General features: G+C 31.2%; 2 protein-coding genes across 2 annotated transcripts in view; both read left to right on the top strand.

Annotated features, from left to right (window-relative positions):
* The window catches only part of qless (decaprenyl diphosphate synthase subunit 1 qless), a 51,318-nt gene extending 46,920 nt beyond the window's left edge, over window positions 1-4,398 (top strand). The window contains exons 7-8 of the mRNA XM_068774871.1: window positions 1,508-1,702; window positions 2,392-4,398. Coding sequence (XP_068630972.1) covers window positions 1,508-1,702; window positions 2,392-2,613 — 417 coding nt within the window. The 3' untranslated portion in view covers window positions 2,614-4,398. The remainder of the gene's footprint in view (window positions 1-1,507; window positions 1,703-2,391) is intronic.
* Window positions 4,399-7,406: 3,008 nt separating this feature from the next.
* On the top strand, window positions 7,407-15,932 carry LOC137931825 (uncharacterized). Its single transcript, XM_068775335.1, has 9 exons — window positions 7,407-7,438; window positions 9,820-9,961; window positions 10,449-10,571; window positions 11,905-12,088; window positions 12,739-12,812; window positions 12,874-12,966; window positions 13,039-13,532; window positions 15,337-15,412; window positions 15,780-15,932. Exons 1-9 carry the CDS (start codon window positions 7,407-7,409, stop codon window positions 15,930-15,932), a joined length of 1,371 nt encoding a protein of 456 aa, XP_068631436.1.
* Window positions 15,933-25,688: the final 9,756 nt, after the last annotated feature.

The raw sequence follows: 25,688 nt of genomic DNA, 5'->3' as shown, positions 1-25,688 counted from the left end.
CATTGATAGGATTTATTTAATAAAATAATTTTAATTATAGATTTTAAATTAAGAAAAGGAAGGTCTTAGGTACCTTCTGGAACTTTATCATACATACGTAGACTCATACCCATGGAGGATTTGCAAATTTTTTTGACGTCGTAAATTTAGCTTTGTATTTCAGGAGTCTGCTACTATTTTTTCATAAGTATTTAAATTTTGGTATTTAAACAATATGTCGTTTAATGCGTATAAAGAAACTGCCGTCAAATTACATCCGCAATAATACTTAAAGACGGATAGAAGACAGAAGACAAGAAAAATTAAATTATCACTTTTCATAGTAGATCTTAAGCATTTTTTGGATAGTAAATTAATGACTTTCATAAAAACTTATAATTTTTTTATAATGGTTTTTGCTATTACTGCTTTATTATTATATAATTATTCACTTAAGAAAATTTACAGTGACCACTTATGTCAAGAGAAGAATGCCAAACGAGTCTTATTTGATAGAAACTGAAATAAAATTAAACACCTCTATAATGACATTCTTCAACTTAAAGCTATGAAGGTTTCAAACGTGCCCCGATCTGAGTACAGCCATTAACAAACTCGGGCGGGGTTTTTGTAGTCACTATGACAAGCTATTATAAAGTTTGTAAATTGTCATTTTCCCTATCCTTAACATAGAGAAATTTATTCCCAAGCTATTTTTTGTTTATCAAACTTGAATTTAATAGAAATATTACATAGAAGTGTATTATTGTGCTACCGACACAGCTGTCCACAAAAATTTAACAAGGTATTTTTATATCTTGTGCTCACCTTATTTACATCGCGTTTAAATTTACTATAATCTATGACCCAGGTTAGTATGAAACACATATATTTAACAATGAAAATCAAATAATTAACCATAAAAGAATATGGAAAGAGAGTAATAAATATTTCCTCAGTCGGACATTTTAATGTTTAATAAAATTCGATGCCAGGCAACATTTAAAAATCCCGTCACGTTCTCGAATTCGTGGTTTATGCCAACTCCGGTAGCTACAGAGCAATAATGACTTGTTAATAGTGCTTGTTTCACATGAGTATTCTATTCACTGTTAGCGCAAATTGTTCATAAGTGTTTATTGACGTATTTATGTTGCTCTATTTGTTTGAATAAAAGTAAATGTCATTCGTTCATTTATTTTGCTTACTACGTTTTTGAATAAATATTCACTGGTTATCTTTTTAATATCTCTTAAGGTTTTGAAACTGGATAGTTTGGAATTAGTTTGATATTTCGAAAGTTGTCAAGGGTCACATTCGAAAACAACCTCAACGTATTGGCTTTCACAGATAATTAATTATATTTAATGTAGGGATACATTTTTTTAATGTACTTTCGTATATTGATGCTCATTGACGATGTAAACAACTTTTGTTTCAAATCAAAGATGGCACTGCTAATTTTTGGTTTGAATTCTTAAACTAACCGACAAATGACTGACTATAAGTGAAACAACATTATGTGCAGGTGGCGCTTCTGAGCGGTGCCGACGAGGCAACAAGTGAGCTGGCGTTCCAGTACGGGCGTAACCTTGGACTCTCGTTCCAACTGGTGGATGATCTACTCGACTTCGTATCCTCTGCGCAAGCTATGGGCAAACCAACTGCAGCGGATCTTCGACTAGGATTGGCTACTGCACCCGTACTTTTCGCTTGCGAAAAGGTATTTAAAAAAAGGAATAATTATTAAATTTAAAAAACAGGAGCTTTTTTAATTCAAATTTAAATAACCTTTTTTATAATGTATAGTACATTATATAGGATGAAATACCTATATTTTTGGTGATCAGTTAAATCTACCTACTTCCTTTTCGTATGATGATGCCTAAGATCAATTAAGTATAGCCGAAAGAAAGCGGCGGGATAATGGTTAAAAGAATAGTAGATCGATCACAGCTTTTATTAACATTGAAATAACCTGGAGGTGACAAGGGGTCGGTCCATGGAAGACTTGAAGAGGGAGGGTCTAAAAAAACGGGTGGTAATTTTTTAGCGATGATCCACAAAAATTTATCTACTTGTGTCTTATAGTGAAGAAATAAAATATTTCCTTGATTGCACCTGTCACTGTAGACACATAATGTAAGCCCCCGGTGACTGTTTCTAGTTAAAACCTGAAGGTTCTATATACATACATACCATGTTGTGACTTGCAAAGCGCCGCCGCCTGACAATATTTAGATCTTGTCCTATATATATGATATCTTCATATTTTTGTCGGGTTTTAGGAATATGGTACAAATGTAGCCCTACTGGAACCCGCTACTTTTAGAAAGTGATCTATAAGAAAAAGATCTGGAATCCTCTGCAGTACCTGAATATTGACAAAATATTTTATTATTAATTTTACAGTATCCAGAACTAAATCCGATGATAATGAGGCGATTCCAAGAAACTGGCGATGTGGAGAAAGCATTCGAGCTGGTTCATAAGTCGCGTGGCCTGGAGCAGACGCGGTTCTTGGCGCGCAAGCATGGCGTGGAAGCGGCCCGCCTCGCCGCCGAGCTGACGGACTCGCCATACCAAAAGGCTCTCGTAGTCACCACCGATCTTGTGCTCAACAGGATTAAGTAGCCTAGGTTATTTAACGAACGTGTAGAAAGGCATCCAAAGTTCTAAGCGACGTCGCTGTGTTAAACAATTAATGGGACGACAAGCCGAGGGAAGTCACAAGAAATGACCTTAAATACTCCACGTGTCATAATTTGTCAACTCCCGAACGTTCTAAATGCTCTTTGGTCTATATAATAGACTATCTTTTATATCCACTCCTAAGAGTATTTAGAAATAAACGCTTAGCCTTTATATAGAGTTAAAGGTGCATACAATTAAGAATTTTGGATACCTTTTTTTTAATTGACGTATAGAGATACATTTGTTTAATTGTGTGTGTGTTCGAGCTCAGTCACTAGTGATCGAAGACTTTCGTGATTCGTGCGAACTTTTGTGTGTGTGACAAATACATGACGATATGTTATCGATAGTATTTTACGTCAACTTATGCGCCCGTGCGCTCCAATTTGTACACACACATAGACATATTTCATTGATATATTTAAAAAAAATATTTTTATATATAAAAATATAGTACATGGAATTGATATTCTTTCTTTTCTCGCTTTCCATATCTTTCACTTGTGTGACCTGATTTATTTTAAGTTATCGTTTGAAAGTATTTCAAGATTGTAAACTATCTGCGACGATTACTAAGCTGTGGGTTGTATTAAACGTGTACGTGACTCGTTACCAAATACCGCTGTACATATATGTACGATAAATGCTCAACCGTTCTTTCATGATGCGAGAGATAGCTCTTTTCCTTTACTTCAAATGTATATAGACTATTATTAATAATACGTCTTTATTTTTATTGTGCAATCTCCTTGCATAGATATAGTTTTAGCGAAGTACCTGTATCTGAAATTGAATCAACCGTCACATCACACCGCACACAAGATATTAAAATTCAACAGTCCCGTCCTCTTTTGGTTTATGCTGTGTAAATACTGAAAGTCATTGGATAAGTTACCCAATTTATCTTCAAAACCAATTACCTCAGTTTCTTTAGTATACATTTTACACAGTAGATGTGTATTATATGTTTTTTCTTTTGATAGTGTTAAATTCTTAGTGTTTATTTTATATGAATATCCACAATTCTCTGCAAAAACGGTAAAGTCCCGATGAACTAACAGAATAGCAATTTCTGTAGCGTGTCAATAAAGTTGTAAATAATGCAATTTACGTTACGTTCAGAGCGGATGGATTTTTAAAATAAAGACATGCTATTTTTAAAATTGAATAATTTAGAGTTCAGTATTTTGTAACATTTTTGTAATTGTTGCTATTATAAAAAAAATATTAGTCATTTCTATAACGCACAAACCGACATAATGACCGCTATCCAAGAGAACGGCGACTTAATATTTTTGAATTGTAAAATTTTGATTGATAGAATTTTAATAGTACAGTTTTGGTAACGAACATTTTACGAGAAAATGTTTAAAAAATAGAGGCTTTATTTATATGTTACTTGTTTTAACCCATCGTATTATGTTGTGTGGAATGCATATTTGTACTTACGGTGTCGGATTTCTGTTTTGTGTTAGGTGTTTGATTATATTTTTTCTTTGTTTTATTTTTTAAGAATTTTCCCGTAAAAGGCTATGGCCATTGTGTCGGATTCTGCAAATGATGCGTAGCGTTGAATATTTCATGTACATTAAATGTTAAAAAATGGGAGTCAATGAATTTTATTTATATACATATTTAGTCATGTATGTAGATTATACTGTTTGTAAATATCATTATTTTGTAAAATGCTAAATCATGAATAATTTTATAAATATTAGTTACAAACGATTGTTTTATTTCATTCTTTTATTACTTACAACTGCTGAAACTATACTATAGTTTTATAATATCCTGCGCCGTGTAAATGCATCATTATGATTTTAGCCAAGAAAGGACGTCTGCTAGACATATGCCTTCCCCACAGATTTCCTACAGTTTTGTGAATTTGTAAAGTATAAGAATCCTGAGTGGTAAATGATCAGTAAATATTACATAATACATATATAAACATCCTATAAGGTCAGCAGTTAAAGCTATTTTCTTTAATCTGTTATTACTGTGTTGAATATTCACAAAGCTTTTAACCATAGAACGATAAAAATTTTGCTGAGCAAGTTAAGAGACCATGTTCCAATGAGCGTCTTAATCTACAATCAAATGTACTTGAAACTAGAACAGACGAACCAAAACTTGATAAGTTACAATGTGTTATCAGTAAAAACGATTAATTATCAAAATACACTCAATAATTTTATATCACTTTGTTGAGGTTGCGATTGAGTTGAGGCAGCGTTTATGAATTAGTTTGACACCATGTAAACACTACCCTTTAGTAGCAAAAATTTGCATAATTATTAACCCATCGCCGTGCATTAACGAATCTGACTGGTGATGAAAATTTTGTCTCAAACATGAATCTGACTAGCCAGGGTCGTGAATAGATTATCTTTCGGAAAATGGACGACAATTGGTATCCTGTTAATTTAGAAGAAATAAAGGCCTACTATGCATTATATATTTTGATAAGTCGAGTAAAAAAATCAAATATGCAACATGAACCATTTACTACACGTTCACGCGTCACTTGGGCCCATTTTCGTCGAGCTAAATAGAGAATTTTTTAAAAGTCTACATTACAGTTTTATGATAAGTGAATGGAATGAATTCGTCACAAATTACATTTTAATAGTTTGACTCATTGTGAATTGTTAAGAATATAAAAGTAACATAGCCCAGCGGATTAGCAAGTTGAAGTGGCTGTGGAAAAGAACAGACAGCTGTTGAAGTCATAAGGTTATGGAGTGGACCACAAACCGACAAGCTCAGTGTAGAACGATGATACACAAGGTGGGCAGGCGATCTTGTTAAGATCATCTAATGTCGCTGGATGCAAACTGCTTTCAACCGGTCCCGTTGGAATTCATATGTCCAATAGGATCAGCGGATCAGCTTTGCCTGAAATGTTGATGATTTTAGAATTAATTAAAAAGTTATAAGTCAAGTGCGAATGTTAAAGTATGAGAAACGTCTATGAAGCCGTGTAGGTTTGACGAAACTTCATTTATCATAAAACAATTTCTTTTATGTGAAAAAAAAAGAGCGGCATACTTGCGGCAATCGATCGGCTTGCGCCCGGCACCACCAGGATACCGAATGCTGGCTCAACAATGACATGGAAAATTAGATGCCCTCGTAACTAGGCCACTCAATGAAACCAATGATAGCTCAAACCGGACTTTATTTAATATAACATAAAGAATATTTTTGAACGTATTTTTTAATTATTAATAAGCGACGCAAATAAATTTTGGCTGTTAAAGTAGACTTTTATAATTAAAAAATTGTGTCGGAAAATTGCTGACAAAATGATCGATAAATTAGCGTAAAATAAAAAAACTACACATTGAGCAAAAATTATGCACAAAAGTGATGTCGACCATGTTAATACTTTTTACCGTATAAGTGTTTAATTCCTTTTAATAATTTATTCTTAAGTTCAGGGTTAGATTACACATTAATTCCTTTTTTTGTTAAGTCAACCAAATTGTCGTTATTTTTAAGTATTTAATGATTTTTAATGTTTCCGTTTTCTTTGTATATCATTATTATAATGAATTTATAGTTATTTGTAATAATGTAAAAACATAATTTTTGGATAATACTGATCAATATTTTTGTATTTTTACAAAGCAAACGTAAATAGGACATGTAGCATGACATTCAGGGAAAATACGTTGAAAGCAAACGAAAATGAATAAACATTTTTACGTCGAGGTTCCGTTGGATAAAAATATTTTATTCATAAAAGCCAAATTTTTATTCACATATTTATTTTTGATTAATTATATTTATTAAAAATTATTATGATTTTTGATGCATTTATAAAAGAGTGTAAAGGTTATATTAGTATATATTTATATATATGCTATACACGCTGTATACGCTATACTTTGATGTTTTTTATCTAAAATCTGATCTAGTGATCTCACCATTTACTTTTAGCGATGTATACCAGCACTAGAAATAACGATAAGCTTGTTATGTCTTACTCTGTTCTTCATAATATTTGTAAATCTTTTGTGGGGAACTGTGTTCGGTATAATAATAAATTCCCATGTAATATTACAAAAGTATCATGTGATAAATATAACAACACAACAAAGTGATTACAAAAACCTCGTGGAAATTTATTTTGCACTCTTCTCAGACCAGGGTGCATTGGATACCCTATAGCTTTAAATAAAAGATCGAAATTGGGCTCTTTTGTTATTCTTCTCATGACGCAAACATATTGTAACTGTATATGACCGTATGTGGAAAATTATATAAATAAGTTTACAATGTAACTACCAGTTCCTATGGGTTAAAAAAGATAGTTAATTGATAAATAATTGTAACTCGCAAAATATAATCCCAAGCATTGTGCTACGATATAATAAATATTAAACAGTAGTATGTTACAGAGCCGGTGTAAAAGAAAATATAAACTTTAGTGAAAAGATCGACAAGCGTAGCTTAAACTTTCCTTAAGAGTTATTTGGTTAACAAATTGACGTGCCGTCATATTATTTTACAAGTGGAAACGTACCCCGTAGCGTGCATGCCTTCACGTTTACGCGGGGTCGCTTAGGAATCAGAAGTTCGCAGTTATTGGCGAAAGCTCACTCTGGTTAATCAAAACACTAAATATACGACTTTTTTAACCTTTCCATTTGATATTCAGTTTAAATAATTCTGATTTATAATCTTAAGAATAGATGTTAATATAAGTTTATTGTGAATTCTAATTTTAAATGTTCGCATTAAAAACACAGCGTTTGCGAAGGTGGGTGTGTGAAAACATTACTTATAATCAACTAATTCTGCGGAATGTTTATAAGTTAACACTTTCTTTTTACATAAATACATACGGAAACACGGAATACAAGTTAATTTCGTAGATCAATCTATTAATTCATCGATTTAAATTCGGAACAATAATTTAGTGTTTTGTTTTTTACATATACAGAGACACTTTTAAGACAATTATTGGTGCATTTCAAGCATAATTAATAATTAACTAAAATGGCCTAAAATATTTATTTAATGAGTATATGTTTACTTAAAGGGCTCATCATTTTGACGCAATCCTGTTTTTAATAGTTTTTTTTTGGATACAATAAGCCACAATATAATTTAATTCAATAGCTTTGAAGGGGTGAATGTATAGCTCATTTACCGTCAATTAATGTACGTTAAAAGCAATTCAAAAATTAATTATTCCAGAAATAATAAATATTGTAAAGCAATACGGTAAGACAAACATTTTCAAAGTTCGAACAATGACATAATAAAATTAAATATTATTTACTATTTATTCCTGCAGACTTTGTATTGCCTGTAGTTATTAGCCTATCGCATTCCAATAGAAAATATTAATTAATATAACATATTCCACGAGTGATCGCTTTAAAGAAATGAGCTATATGTTCACCCTTTTTTAAATCTGTTCACCTATATGCAATCACCACATACAAAATCTTTAGGGATTGGCTAAATTAGTAATATCCACTATTCGTATATTATATATTTTTTTTTAAGTTGGACATTAGTTTAGACATTTGATTGCAATATAATGTGGTTAAAAACATAAGTATGATTATAAAAAAGGACGATCGTGTATATTTATAAAAACTTTGGAACATCATAATTTAATTTTGCCGCATTGTTGCTTGCAGGAAGTATATTTTATTATCAGGCACATGCCATGATCTTGTTGTTATAGAAATAGAAAGAAAAATTGTAAATGTATACCTAAACAGTGCTAGTTACGTTATATTCTGCTTTCTCGCATCAGATTAGATCACAGCGCGGGAAGTGAAATGAGTCGGGTTTAAATGAGGTGTGGCGTACGGCGTTTGTTGAATCTTTACCTATGACACACGTTACACGTATATTACATAACGAAATTCCTTGTCACGTATAAGTCAACGGTATAAATGGTTTTTATTAGCGATATCTTAAGTTTTTTTTACATCTAATTATAAAATTAATGTGCTTTCGATCGCTAGTAGTTGATTTATGGCACGAAAGCATTTATTTACTGCCTAACACTGACGTTATTTATTTATTAACTATATTATCCACTTTGAAACAATTATAGTGATCACTTGTGTACATAAAGAGAAGAATGCCAGAAGAGTCAATTTAGGTACTGGTATTAAAATAAGCTTTTATATATTTATCATAATGATTTAAGCTTTAGAACTTCTACTATTGGATAGCGGTCCTCTATAGATTTCTGGTAATACTGGTTGTACTAGACGTCGAAAGCAAGTGTCATTCGACGACCTAAATAAAATCCTTTTATTTTTGTGGACGTCTTATATTGCGCCTGCCGATCCGCGGTCGCCACTCTAGAGCCTTAAGCACCCAGCGGCCATTTGTTCTGTACGCTATGCAGCCTGCCTACTACCGATTCAAATTCTGCCAATCCGCTTGGTTATATCGGCAACCGACACAGTCACTATTGATACAGTAGATATTCTAAGGATCATATATAATAATATCTAATATAATAGTAATATCTCATGTTAGTATATAACTTCGTTTAAAATAAAACTACAATGGTTCAAAACTCGGAAAGTGAAAACTCTTCAAGAAACTCCGTTTTTGTGGCAACTTTTACATACTTTGGTTTAAAGGAGTAGAGTAGGTAACTGAATAATTATTGAACTTATGACATTAACTATCTCTTAACTTAGGGTAACAAGCGATAGTGTTGTGTTACACAGTTATTTAAAAATCTTTTTTAGCATCGAATTATCATTTATAACATGACATAAAATTAAATTTGTGAAGGAAAATGGTGTTAATATTTAATTAAACTAACGTACAATGTGATAGATGTAAAAGATTTAATAAACCTATAGCTCAAGCCTGAAATATGTTATATTCATTTATATTTTCTATTGGACTGCGACAAGGCACTACCTTCTGACAACACAAAGTTGCATGGACAGATAGTAAACCATAATTAATTTTAATATGCAATTATGCGTATTTTCAAAACGCTTATTCTTATTATATTACAAAGATTATAATTAAATAGTAACGTTATGACGATATTTATTATATCTGAAACTTTGATTTTTAAATAGGGTTACCATACATTACACAAATAATCAATCATCTCATATATAGTGTATTAATATGAGAGATCGGCAGAAGGCTAAGTGTACCGACATCTGGGTCACGGAAGCGAGCGCGGGACCTACAGAAGGCGCAGCATTCGCGCGCAGAAGGAGAACGCATAGCCAGAGAACGCCGTGAACAGCGCCGTTTAGAGAAAATTGATCAACAAAGAAAGGTATCTGATTTTTACGACGTATGTTTATCTTTGTTGACCTCCTGTACTATCCACACCCTTAGTAGTTTTGAACAATTTTCGTCATCAGTCACACAACGTTCACTGCTGGATATAGGTCCTCTCATAAATACCCAAAGGACCGATTGGACACTACGTACTTCCAGCGTCTTACGGTGCAGGTGCCGGTCCACTCCAGAATCTTTAGGGCCCTAAAAGCCTTCTTGTCTTGTGTGCCGTAAGGCCTGATGAGTTTTTTTTTAAATAAATAAATAGCCTTCAAACAATATTGTAGCCAGTTTTATGAACGATTAAAATATGTAAAAAGTATTACAAGTTTTTCAATCCACTATTCAGTTTCGTAATTTTTTAACTTTTACATATCGACGGCACAATCAGTTGTCGAGATGCGATATCGATCGCTTTCTAAGATATAATGTTAATTTTTGAGTGATGAATCGTGTTTGTTACTCGACAATGTGTTGAAAAGGCTCGCGAAGAGTTGGCTGCGTATGAGCCTTGGGGTCGAGCCGGCGGCGGCGCTCCGAACCCTCATGGATTCCGCTTCACCGACCTGCGAGCACGCGGCATATACCCTGAGGACGAACTGAAGGTATCAATATAGACCACCAAAAATTACAAACTTAGACAAATTACTTATAAATTTTTGCTCATAAAGAGTAATTAGTTACAGTTGTATAAGTTTTGAGAATTTGAATATATAACTCATTCGTCATTAATAAGATTTGAAGCAATCACTCTGAGATATGTAACAATAGTGTATTTTTTTTTATTAGAATTCGATAGGCCAAAAACTTCTGACAGTACATAGTCTAAGAGATAGTTATAAACGAAAATTAATTTTAAAACGTGATGATCCAATTTTTAAAATGCTTTTTATGAATATAATATCGTTACGTTATTTATTATTTCTGAAATCATAGATAAGATGTACAGTATATTAATTGACAGAAAATATATTATAGGCTATACATTTACCCCATAATTTCACAAAAATATGATCAATCACTACGGTATTATTTCAAACAGAGATTGAAATATTTTTATGTAAAACATTCTTTGATAACATATTGTAATTTGCATCACACATTTTAGTTTAAAAGCTTTATTAATAGGATATTTATATCGCCATTGCCATTTAAATGAACTTTTGTAACAATTTAAAACACATTACCGCTTACTCCTATAACAATCAACTTTTTTCGTGTCACTGGTTAAAAGAAACATGGAGTGTGATTGCTTAATAAATCTGTATAAGGAGAAGGGTCAGCATTAAAGGCGGGATAGTAACTAGTGACGTAAGGAAGATGGTTAAAAAGTGTGCCAACAATCCTGTCCTGGTGGATTGTGGTGAAACGCTACCACGTGCCGTGTTCACATGTATGTCGAAGTATTTCGTTACGTGAAAACCGGCAATTATTGTAATATTATATGTATATTGATAGCAGCTTAAATGTCACTGAGAAAAGATTATTTTAAAATTAATTAAATTTGTATCGCATATATTAGGGACATTTAGTAATTTGTCATATTTTTCACAAGTGAATTAGTATTTTTAGTATGAGAAATATATACTAAGCGGATTTTACTGATTAATTGATTTCACAAATTGGAAAGTTAATTTTGTCCGTGACACAAAGATTTAATTTGAATACTAATTTGAACCGAACTATGCTATGATTTCTTACCATTGATCTCTCGTAAGGGTTTCCTGTGTTCCGACTGGAATTGAAAGATTAAGATTGAACTAATAAAGGAAAGATTAATAACGAGCAACTCTGCCAATCTACACGCTCTTCAATTATTACAATCGACAATTATTATTTTTAACGAACAAAATCAATAACATAGTATGAAACAATAATTTTAAAATATATTGTTATTTGTAAGGCAAAACGTATAATGTTACATAATTATATTTAAAGGGAGTAGCAGGATATGAGGAATGGCGGCGATGGTCTTCGCCGAAAAGGCATCGTCCACGGACTCCATTGCGGCTGTGCGAGGATCCTCAGCTGTTTTTTGCTGAGCAACTGCGACGCGCAGTAGATAACGATATACGATACAAACAGACTACAGAACAAAAGAAGACATACAAAGAAATCTTAGGTTGTTTTCTACTTTTTTTTTCTGGGTTAACGTTTTACTATACTGTACGCAGGACACTTAAAAACTTTAAAAAATTTCCAAATGCACGTGCACTACTTAAGAAAGCATTCTGTCCAAAAAAACAGCAAAAAGAAAGCTTATTATAATCTATTAAAGTTTTCATCAATTTTCGGCTTGGACGAAATTTGAAAGTCATGTCAATACGCAAAATGGTCCCTTCTTCTATTTTTAATGATAGTTTAGATATTTTAGAGTCATGGTAAAGAAATTTAAACAGACTATATAATTTATAGTTATTGTAATAACTTCGAATTTTTCAAAAAAAAATGCGTGGCCTAGATATTTTTATAATATATTGTACTTACACAATATTAAATAACTATTTGTTACGCTATATATATACATTCACACTAACATTATAAAAATAGAAACTCCATATCAAATTAAAAAGGCTTATTTTTATGATAGATATCAATGTACGAAATACTAAGCCTAACTGACGTGTGACATCTGTGCTCATTGATGTTGTTGTGTACTACCAACTATACAACAAAGTGCACTAGTTGCCTGCAGCACATGGGCACATTAGAGAAGACAAAATTATTAGCAGCATTGATTGAGTTGATTTGAAAATTGTTTAATTTTTTTAGATGACATGGTAGACAAAAGAAATAAAGCAGTAAAAGATGAGATCAAACAAAATTTGGAGTACGAACGTAAATTGGTAAGCGAAATATTCAGCTTCAATAAAATGTTATTTAATCTAAATTTGACTTTTGTTTTAGCACTCTATGGACAGTCCTTGGGGAAAACCTGGACCTGGAGGTAAAATGTGGAGAAATCCTCGTAATATTGGAATGGATTTCTCTAAGTCAATGGTAAGTCAAATTTTGATGTTACTTAACCGATTACAAAGTTTTATTCGTATAATATAGGATAACAAATTACAGGGATGGACAAACAATGAAATCTTTAATAAACTGAGAGGGGAACAGAAACGTTATAAAAGATCTTCGCTTGCTTTACCTGAAATAAAGGGAGATGATGATTTGAAAAACCAAGAAGTATCGGACAAAGAGAATAATAAAACTATAAGAATGGAGAAATTACCAAACATTGTAAATCATTCAAATCTTTATATTAATAGCAAAGACGATTCATTTGGTCACTATCCACGTGGTGAAGTTAAATCGAAGAGTCCAAAAAAGAGTAAAGTTGTTAAAAGACAATGTAATGAGGAGCGAGTGCCGAAAACAGGAATTGATGAAAATGTTCATGATGTCGATTTATCCAATGTTATAGATAAAAAGCTAACCCCGGAAGGTTCAATACTTAGATTGACAGGAGGCGTAGAGCTTGTTCCCCTTTTGGCCCGTCGAAGGCGTATTGGCGCGCGAACTCTGCCTTCTAGCGACGTCACTCGACCTCCAGAACAGGCTTGTCAGTACGTATTGAATGTTTGTATTTTCACAAAAGGTTAACAAAGTTACAAAAGACGATTATCCTTTGTCAAAGTATTGAACTCAGTTTGACATCTTGGTATTGCGACAGGCGTTCTTTTCTTGTGTAACATTGTGCTTTATGGTGAATGCGCGTAACACTTAAATGAGTAATCGTTTAAATTACGAACTTGATGTTTGACCTTTCTTTGCCTGTCTTTAAATTAACTATTTTTCATTATTACAACCCTAATACTATTTTTTTCCATTTAAATATTCTCTGCTACTTAAATTTTGATTGCATACACTTACCTATAAAATGTTAGTGTATCACTGGCTAGCTTTTCTCTGTAAAAATCTTTAGCTGGATCAATATGTTGGTTATTTGATTTGGATTTATTATGTACATTACATATCATGGTAGGGCAGGTATTGAACCTTAATTTCGTGATATCTATTTTTTATGATGGAAGATTATTTGGGGTTACTTTGGTAATAATAAGAGAGCATCCAACCAAACTAGACTAATTACGCAAATCCTCAAGAATTTTTTTAGAATAGGTTAGCTGAATTTAATTTCATATATTTTCAAAATTGACTTAAAGATAAGTTACGAAAAGAGTTCAATTAGATAACACCTAGAAAAAACTAGAATTTCTTTGCGTGATGTATACGACGTGATAGGTAATTATTTCTTTATCCAAACCACTATTCAATCTACAAGAGGTCAGTCTATTGATATAAACATATAAATTTTGATTAATTATAACATTATATTAACAATGCTGCCCTTGTGCGTGCGCGCGCCCGCGCGTGTTTGGGTGTGTGTAGATAAGTATGAAGAACAATTCATGAAACCAAGAATGTCCATTGACGGTCATCGATCTAAACGAAATAGGATTGCGTCATTGGCAGCTATAGAAAGCTGCTTGCTTACATTGTGTTACGTGAAGATGTATAAGCCCTTAAGGTGGCTTTTGATGTTAAACAAAAATTGTTTTATGATTAGGACGAATGAAAAATGTATAAATTTCCTTTAAAAATAAAATTTAAAGAAACATCTTTAACAATCGCTGTTTATTGAGATTTATTGTTGTTCCGAGAAATCTTAGGAATATGATTTTTATAATTTTATTAGGTGTTACAACGGGGGCACATTTTCTTTTAAGGTTTTTCAATACTACTAGATCTATCGTATAGTAATCTGTATGTAAAATAATCGACATAATATGTTAGCCATTTTCATCATCATCTTAGTTTTAGGACGTCCACAGCTAATCCATCCATTGGTAGGTCCATCTAGAGATTTTAAATGAGACAAAACATGTTATTTTCTTTTCTCCTAAATTCTGTTAAAATGCATTAGACTAATTTATCTAATATAAGACATTATGATAATATATAACACTTTGTTAGATGCTGGATGATTCTTTATAAGAAAAAAAATCAAAATATTGGAAGCGCTTAATAGTAAATGGTATAGCTTGCCCAAAACAGTGCAGCGTTACACAGAGTTTTGAAATACAAAACCTGTCAAATTAAGACTTTTGTTCTTTTTAAATACAAGCATATGACGTTTCGTGATTACAGTACTTGCCCTGAAACAGTAATATTTATTTGCTTTTTTTTAGTGGCAGAGATTTACGTTGTATCAATATATGTACTCGTAGATCATTAATTTAAATAAAAACGTTTTCCATTTTAAAATAAGTATCAAATCAAATATTATTTCGTGACAAAGTTTTTTTTTTTATAGTAACATCTTTAAGCAACGTACTAATTTCTATCGCTCCGTAATTGTTTTATTAGATGGCGCGAAATGCTCGATGTAGATTATTTGAAACAATTGAAACATCAAATGCGAGAGAAAAATGAACAGAAGGAAGTGAGTAATAACATTTTTATCATTGCAATCATCTGTTTTTTACCATCAATTAGCATAAATTTTCTTTATTTCATTTTGTCTGAAAAGAGATAATACTTAAAAACTTTGCAAATTCATCTAGCTATTTTATAGTTTTTTAAGTAAATTGTGATAATTATAAAGCTAAATAAAGATACCTATTTTGTTTTCATCTTTTGATAATTACAACGTTTGATACGTTTTACTAATCATTGGGTCACCCTTTGTTTTGAATAAATTCATATTTGTTAAATATAAAAAACATAGAGACAAAAAATGATAAATAAAAAGTTTTTCTGTAAAATTAAATTTATAAACCATTTATTTCTTATTTGCATTATGTTATTAGGAAAATAGACGCGTCTCTGCTGAAAGTGTGAGGGTTCATCACGCAACGTGGTCTTCCATATGGGGAAGACCAGGGCACGGTGCGCCGCAGCAAAGGGGTCGTTACGCCAGGAACAATCTTACGCAACTCCTGTTTGTGTCACCTGTGACCTAACACGAGTATTTGAATATTTTAACCTGGACATGCACATTACCATTGGAATAAAAGCTTAGCTTTTACGCATACAAATAAATAACACACGCATGTATGTTAATGTATTTATATTAAGATTATGATTCCGGTATATAAAGAACGCCCTCTAAAATGAAAGTCTATTTAAATATATACACGCTTAAACAAACTTTCATACCTATACTAACCTTGTGATAACCTTGTAAATTCCATATTCCGTATACAATGCTTGATCAATAAGCAGATTTATATGGTACGCTGTCAACCTGATACACCAAGTTAGAAATACTGAACAGAATGTTAAAAGTTGCTCAAGCTTAATGTAGAAATAGAAATGCAACTATATAGTAGCTTTGGGCAAAGGACATATGGAATTTTGAACTTCCTGTGGTAAATCGTAGTCGCGACCGACCAGAAGAAAGTAGAGAGTGAAATAGGTATTTTTCTAGATAACTGTCAAGATCACGCTTATCAACTGTTTAAGAAAGCTAGAATTAAAGAGAGAGGCATCATCATAGGATGTATTATGATTACAGAAATAATAAATATAGTCAGGTGTATTTTGAAGTATTAAAGAATGAAACAGTAATTTTCATTTGTTAAAGAGTTAGATATATTAATGCAGCTAGGAAATATTATAACTTTGTAATATATATGAGAGTTTCAACAATATCCTTTGTCTAGCTAATTTGGTTAAACATAACATAAATGTGATAAGATTAATTAGGATTACAAGAATTATTATTACTTTTAAAAAAATACATAAGATACATCAAACACATACAAAAAATTGTAGCTAAATAAATGAAATATATAAATATCTCTAGTAATTTTATGAATATGTCAACTTATAAAAAAATGGATGAAAATATATTGGTATATAGGCAGTCAAGCTATTCAAACTATAACAGATTATCTCGCGCTGGAATTGGTGGGTTTTTTAGAATATTTTTTGAAGACAGATAGATTTATTAATTATTGTCTTGAATTAACCACTTCCTCAACTATTACCCGATAACGACTTGAGGTTGATTGATTGGAAACCTGTTTGTTATGACCTAGTATAAATAAAATCTAATAAAAATATTATACACGTATGCAACATTCAGCTATATATAAACTATCCTCCTTTAGTTAATGAATGAGTAAAAGGTAAATTAAGAAATTCAAATGAGAAATAAAAGTTAGACGATCAAGTGAACATTATTGGTAATTAAATAATATTTCATTACATAACCTAACATTTTTTTGTCAAAATTTTAACTGTAATAAATATAGTATCACAGCATAAGTATAAGTCCGACCATTTTGGATGCTTTAATATTACAATAACATTCTTGATATCACATCCACGTTTAATATTCTTTAACTATACGCATAGTCAAAATATCAAATTAATACAGAATCCAGGCATTACATATTCTTGAAGTTTTGGTTTCGTTTTATTAAAAAATATCTTTAGTGTTATATTTTTTAGTTAATTCCAGTAAACTGAATAAAATATTTCCTTGTTAAAAATGTGAATAAAATTACAAATATTCTGTATAATATTTAAAATTATGTCAAGATAAAGTCAGTCAGTCATTACATGTTAATCAAGCTAAATTACATTAAGTTATGTTTCGGTAGCAAATACAAATCTTATGCAAAGATTCGCATCTCATTATAGATTATCACCCGTAGGCTTTCCCTATCTTCCCCGAGGATATTCGTGACTGCATAGTGGAAATATTTCAAGGCAAAACAAAGAGGTAGTGAAGTATAAAGTGTAGTGTTAGTACACGATGTGTTTCTGTTGAAGCCTGTTACATTATCGAACGATAAAAAATCATTAGCGAGTGCCGATGTAGCGTCGATGTGGTTGTCCTTCAACGTAGTAATAGTGCAACGACAATTACGTAACGCAATGACATGCCTCTGCTTCACGTAAACTCGAAGGGTACCTCATTTTCTATTAAATAAATTAAGTTCAGCCTTTGTTTACTTAAAAGTTTTAATCTGACTTATGAATTATTCTTATAAACGTTCTTCACATTATTAATTTCATACATAATTAAATAAATTAAATTTATGGTACATATCGATAAGTTTTAAAAATATTGTTTCCATTTCGTACACTGTAAAGCATTGGTTATAATGTGATTATATTTTCATTATAATGCTAGATGGATATGATATTTATTATTGAATTACATCTTGAAGCCCATTTTTGATTTCGATTGTCATCAAATATTTAAGAGCTAAGAACAATATTTTAGTTTACTTTGACATTTTTGTGAAAAAGGAAGTGTTGGTTTTACTCTTACGTACTCTTCGTAATTTTCTTAATATTTCCTTTCACTACCTCCTTGTATCTAAACTAGGATAAATATAATAAATAGCCGCATGAGTCGAGCAGTTTTTAAATTAACGCTAAACAACACACTTGGTAAATAGTTTTTATTAATATATAATTTTTGTGTTAATACACTAATAAATTTAGAGCTACATACGTCGACTTTTGTTATTGTACCGTCATCTTTATCATATTTCATTATAATGCATATTCTGTTTATGGATCGACTTAATTAATCTAAAGAACTACCATGCATATCAGTAAGACGATGCATTATATTTCCTAGCTCACCGTCAACATACCAGATCATTATTTTCTTATACCACCACCTATCATTAATGATTTCATTATACTGACCACTCCAAATGATTGTTGTAATCTCTCGATCAGTAGATTAATGATACCATTAACTAACATCGTTCGCTTAACTACCGTTAGTTTGTTTAGTATCACACTATTTTATTTAATGGAATCCGTTTAAACTGGTTGGTTTATGGCATGTCGACTATTGCGAAAGCAAAATTTACATTAAATTATTTTTATATATTCACTTGAAAAACTATAAACATTCTTTATACACTAATTCAATTTAGGGCCTTATTTGTGTAAACAGATTATATAGAATTCGTTGTCAATTCCCATCAACTTGTTTAGTTATTATATATTCATACAATTTCCGGTTTAAAATAAGACAATTTTACAATCCATATTCACAATCTGTACGAACTTGTGTAATTTGCTTCCGTGAAGAAATAGTAATATTTTTTTGGCATTTTATGATATAAGATGTAAATATTGTGTCATGTCAGCCGTTGATTCTTACTACTTAATTACTACCGACACAATTGTACTGTTTCTATAGGAAATTTTGCTGTAAGGTCCTAAGACTTTTATAGCTTCGTCGGACAAGACTTCACGGAGCGGACGATTCCGTGAACTATACTAAAAAGTAAAGCATCGTGTTTCAGAGCCTATAGTGTGACACTCCGACGGAGGTGAAAGCAAGGCTTACCTGATCGTGTCAATTTTAAATGTAGAGTGCGGATTGGATGATAACGTAGACCACTCGGCAATCTAAGGAAGGTTACTGATTCTACCTAGGATCGTCCACGCTGTTCACGAAGACGGAGTCGGGCGGCCGACACCGTTAATGTATCGGTCGACATAGCGGTGGCACTATATGCTACTATCCGATGCCAAATAATAACACGAGGCAATCTAATACTATCGCCATCTGTCGGTCGCAACTGAAGCAACGTTACGTTCAGAACGTAATTTTTATTTATGATCTAAACGTAAATTTAATTTTCAATAACACAACTTGTACTAACGATATTAAGTTCATCTTAAATTTCGGTAGGCACTAATTATACATATCGTTAATTTGCCTATTCGTATTATTCTCGCATGCAATAAAGATCTTATCTCTTTCATTTTTTTTTCATATATAAATGTCCAAAGTATCCGCTGTGACTCAGCGGATTGGCAACTTGAAGTGGCAGTTGGTATGCCACATAGGACAAAGTATATGTTGCGGCTAAGGCTTTTATGTTTTGTAATAGAGATCACTGACCAACAACCTTTGATCCTGCACTTTAAGACGAGGTAGTTAAGGTCGTCGGAAAATCTTTTTTATTTATTGATTTGGGGTAAGACAATGTGACATTTTGGACGTTGTATTGCTAAAACGGTGATGATCATGAAGGGTCTTTCTTTGTCTGAAATAAACAGAAAATATAATAAAAACCTGTTACAAATGCTTTGTATGAAATAATAATACTAAAATTTATTACGTAAGAAATGTATAAATACAAAGTTTACGACCTGACGTAAGGTATTCATAAACATATTTAAGTTTAACAAACAGTAACTAAGAGGCGTGTAATTAACCATTCGCCGTCTGCTGACTACGTGAGCTGTAAGGAGATGGGGAAATTGTTAAACAAACAGAAATGTGCGTATATGTTAATGTCGTATGAGGAGAAAGCCTATGACGTATATACCTACTGATTTTTAAACTTAACATGCATCAGAGGGCATAAGGGGGAACATAAAATAAGACAAGGGCTTATTTCGGCATACCAGTTTAAAAAAGAAGTTTTTCATTTTTATCATAGCCGTAGGATGTCCAGTGCTCATTAAGGCCGGCGACTATAGATGTAAGGCCGGTTTAAAACGAATTAAACCAATCGGTTTAAAACGAAAAAAACCGTTTAAAACCGAAAAAACCCATTTTTTTCGATTTTAAACGTTTAGTGTTGACGACTATGTTTTTCTTAAATATAAACACATTATCTATTCCAAGCGTATACATTACCTAGCTAAGTTGAAAAACTATTACCTAGTTAACTATATTTGTTATTTTGAAAAGATTTATCAATCAGTTTCATTCGGTTTAAAACCAAACTCACACACTTGCACTTCTAACGCGGAGAGACGTCAAGATGAAACGTTGCCAGCTCGCCTACTCCACACCACACACACACATACATAGCGTGTTGCTTGCGGACATGTCAGTGTTGCCAGTATTGTAAAAAAATGTACAAATTTGGATTCAATATAAATGTACTCGTACCAAATATGCCAAACATTACTAAATAACTAAAATGTAATGAGCTGTTATAAAATTAGATTATTAGGTACCCGACTTTTTCTTGAAAGTAATAAAAAAATGGCTAATCTTACACAGTCTACTCAACAACATGATGATCATACAGTCAAGAAAGTGATGAAAATTTATGAGGCGCCAATATCTTTGTAAAACTGACTGACATTTCTGTCCTAAAATTAAATATGGCAACACTTTATTTCTTTTCATGGCTTTCTTAACAGATTGTAACTGGCCTGCCTACCTACCTTGTGACGTTATCAGGGTAAAGGGACTTTATTGTCGATTTTGAGATGACAGTATTTTCGAATTCTACACGTGATTCTCCATTGAATTATGTACTTTTCAAAACACATTTCTCTTTTTTTTATGATTTAGGTACATATTTTAATCTATTGTATGTAATATTGTTTCTTTATAATTATAGTACTTTATATGTAATATACTTACCTACATTGGTATAAACTGCATAGATAACTAACACAAGACCAAGTATTGTCGATAATGATGTGTAAAAACACTGTTCTTATATTTTAGCTGGCGAGTTTTAAACCGTTTAAAAAGATTCATTTGGGGTTTTAAACCGCCACTTTTGGTTTTAAACGTTTTAAATCGGCTTTTTTACATCTATACCGGCGACCATAATAATTTGTTAGAGTACCTATCTTTGTCAACAAACTGTGTATTCAGTTCGACTATTTTGAATCTATGTATGTATATTTTTTGTCAATTATATATCTAAAAATAAAATGAAATAAAAAAGTCCTAGAAGTGGCAATGTACGTGAATGTCCCATGATCTCTTAAGATATCTCCTACAATCTAAGCCAAACATTGCTTATTTATTATTTTAAAATTGAAGGAAATCTTACAGTTTAGAAACAATTTAGCAAGAGATTAGACAAAATATAAAATGAATTCTAATCCCTAATTACAAGCTTCCACTGAAAAAAAATTAAATTCTAATTAAAACTAAGTTTCATTATAATGATTTATTTAAAATTAAAGTTTATTTATTTTTAAAAGTTCATTGACGGCTGTACTAATTATAATCTGTATTACAACCGTCAGCGTCCTCCTCTTTAAATAACGAAATAATTTAACAATGAATTTAAATGATACTTGATATTTTTAAAAAAATGTATAATTTTGTACAAATATACAAAAAATCAAGTTATAATTATGTTATCACATGTAACTAATATTTTATTTGTTTTTTTTTAATATTATTTACGTCATACTGAACGTGAACTTTACCTAACGATAATAAATATGTATGTTATATATGTTTACATTAAATAAAGTGTGTTTGTGTGTACTATTGGACTGTGTGGTTTAAGTGTATGGAAACTTTAATACAAAAATGGAAAGTTTTAAGAACCTTACACAACATATTTTAACTTAACGCTTTTTACAAATAACGATTTTAGTATTATTTCATAGCTAATACAGAATGACCGTCGTACAACTATAACAAATAAAAATTATAACATTTAATTGTACCAAAATATTAATTGTAAAGATTTCTGTGTCCTTTGTACTCGTAATGATTATCAAATATTTTAACAATATTTACATACAGATGCTGATAATGACCAGACACAATGTTAAAACAGAAAAATTGTTATAATATAAAAGGTTCTAAAATTCCATTTGATTTAAACAGTTACGTGACTTTAAATTTCGGTTAGAGATGACGCGTGGGTGAAAGTATTAACTGTTAATTAAGATTTACAAGAAACTGCTTCAAATTAACGTGACGTTTTACGAAAATATTTCAATCTACTATGAATCATAATACCAGTCTTGTAATCATTTTTGAAGAATTTGAGAAGCACACTGAAAAATTTTTAAAATATATTTTTTTTAATTTATTGGTTAATTTCAGATAGGTACGCCAGCAACAACATAATATCAGTTTACTTAAGTCGCATACATCAAAGTACAAAATTAAATATAACCTATGGTAGGTGTCAACAGCTTTGGCCATACTTACGCTAGCTTATATCTACTTATATATATTTCTGAATAACAAAACTAAATACAATATGAAGAAAGACAAGAACAATTTAATTAAGATAAGAATTTTTTTTAATACACGTTAAATTGCTTATAGCTGAGATTGTGTACTTACATACAGTGTATACGTTATAGTGTTATTATAGGAAATAAGACAAATAGTTTGTATTAAATATTAATTTAAAAAAATATGTGAAGAGATTTATTAATTTCCTTTTAATTTGTAAGTAAGTAATTTATTCCATATTTTTCTAGAATTATTTCAAGGATATTTTAGTCAAATCTTGTTTACTATGAACTGTAATAACTTTCAATATTTATCACATCTTCAAGACTAATTATTATAGCATAAAACTCATTTTGTTTTAAACCCATATAAAAAGTTCCCACTCAATAAATGAAGTGTTTTTACTATTGAATTAATAATTTCATAATGACCCCTGTTAACCTATCTGTCGTTAGTAATGACAGCCTACTTTTCGGTCATGGAATAAATACAAAAGGTACTACGTCTGGTACAGTGGTTGTTGATTAGAAGCCTTCGAGTTTCTATGGATGACGAAAGTTTTTGTGCTAACAATGTATGATAAAGAGATTACACTCACACGGTCCATTTGTTCCCTGTCAGGTAAAGACATTTATTTATAGGTTTAACTATATTTTCTTTATCAAAATAAGAGACAATATGATGTAAAAAATAATACTGAAGTTACTATTTTCTTTATTTTAAACTTTATTTCTAATTTAGTACAATATATAAAGGTTTAAAATAACTGATCTGAAAATCAAAAAAAAAAGAGAAGAAAATACAAACACTTTTGTGACATTAAATATAATGGTTTTATATCTAGTAATTTATTCAAATTAAAGAATATTTACTACAATAAAATTTTAAGATAAATGTTATTTTTCCTATATTAATCTTCTATACCTGGTGATTGGTTATAGGTGTATATATATCAGAAAAATCATTACGTTATTTATTATTTCTGAACCTTTAATTTTTGGATGGGGTGTATTTTAGCATTAATTCGCAGCACATGAGCTATACATTTCACCCTTTAAAGCATTATCACCTATAACCAATCAGCTTGTAAAGAAAAAGGGATTATATTTGCGTTTGTATTACGCTACATGTACATATATAAATATACACGAAGGTTTACGAACATTTTTTTTCGACAGGCATAAGTATCGATAGTTTTTTTTTTTTAATTAAAACTTATTCAACGTACCTTATAGTTGTAATAAAGACAATGTTTATTCAAAAACCATAAATAAAATATACTTTTGTATGTAATAATTTTTTGGCATCTTATAAGAGAATTAGATTTTCCTAACTATATACATAATATATACAGTTACTCTCTATATTTATAATAATTGTCTATATAAAAAATATAGAGTTGGTTATACGGTACATGTACATATAAAACTGAATCATAGACGAAAGCATCTCCATCCATGTACGCTTTTTCTCAACTAATAGTATGGAAGAAGCATCGAATCTTCTAAACAAGAATCTTTTTTTACCCTAGTAAAGTTATAATAAAGACAGTGTTTATTCTGTTAACAAACTTCGTGTGGTACTTGTTTAGTGCTTATAACCTGTTTCGTTATTTTACAAAACCATGAATAACAAGTGAAGTGAAATATTTGTCAACCTCTTACGTATATATTGCGCATACAAGTTCAAAAACATAGCTAAGTTCACGGAAAAGAAAGTCCGTTGATCGCCGCGGCGGCAGACCGGTCGGCGCTTTGACCCTTACTAACAGAGAAGAGTGTTCATTCATTATGTTTTATCGACGAATGTAGTCGGCAAGCTTGAAACTGGTCGGGAAGCGGAAACATAAGTGAAACATTTGATTGCATAATTAATTTAATTTGTTGTTTTATATGCATCGAATATTTGACCATGCTGTTAAAGAAAACTATTTATAATAAATAAATAAGAAAAAATGTAAAATTTATAACGACCAAAGCGAATCATTATCATTATCATCAACATCGTCATTTGTCACATAAGATGCCCAAAGCTGGACATAGATCTCTCCCATAGACAGTCCTTAAGGATAGACCTTAAGAAGGCAATTTGAACCCACTGCCACTTCTATTTGCCAAAAACTAACATTATATTAACATGCCAAACGTATTAATTCTTTGCTCCTTAAACCAAATTAAAGTGAAGACCTTCAAATGGAGTTAATTCCTTTTTCACGTAGTGTGCACTGAAGACAGACTAAACGTCCTTAGAGTACTTAAACTCCGGCTTTTTTCTAATGCTATTAGCCCTAAGGCTTTTACAGCTTCATCGGTACTGAGTTCACAGAGCGGAAGGGTCTGTGAACTGGATGAGCTCCGGCTTCGGCTACATATTTAAGAACACTATACTGAGAGGTATATTAGCACTCTAAGAAATAGCTGAGCGCAAAGCCATGTGAACAACCTGTCAATTATTAGTGAAAATTCCATTGGATTTTGGGACACGTTATCTTGTAATTTATATTATACTGTTAACTCATGTTATTCATTTAACCATATATATTATGTTTAACCAAATTTTTTAATTAATATTAGTTAAATTTACACAAGTCTAAAATATAATACCATATCTTCTTTACCTTTTTATGGCGCAAATATACTGCAATTTTTTCTTTTGATCGTTAAATTCTATTATTTAATAAACAAGTATATAAAAAGAAAAACAACATTATAGATTTTCCGCTACTTACTGTGGTTCTCCAAAATATTTTGTTTAAAGGAAAAGAAAAAGG

Source organism: Battus philenor, unplaced genomic scaffold (assembly GCF_028537555.1).
Source record: "Battus philenor isolate CCGP_79_NKW_IND1 unplaced genomic scaffold, ilBatPhil1.0.hap1 SCAF_8, whole genome shotgun sequence".
Taxonomy (NCBI): Eukaryota; Metazoa; Arthropoda; class Insecta; order Lepidoptera; family Papilionidae; genus Battus; species Battus philenor.
The sequence above is the reverse complement of the archived record's forward strand: the minus strand, read 5'-3'. Positions and strand labels throughout refer to the sequence as shown.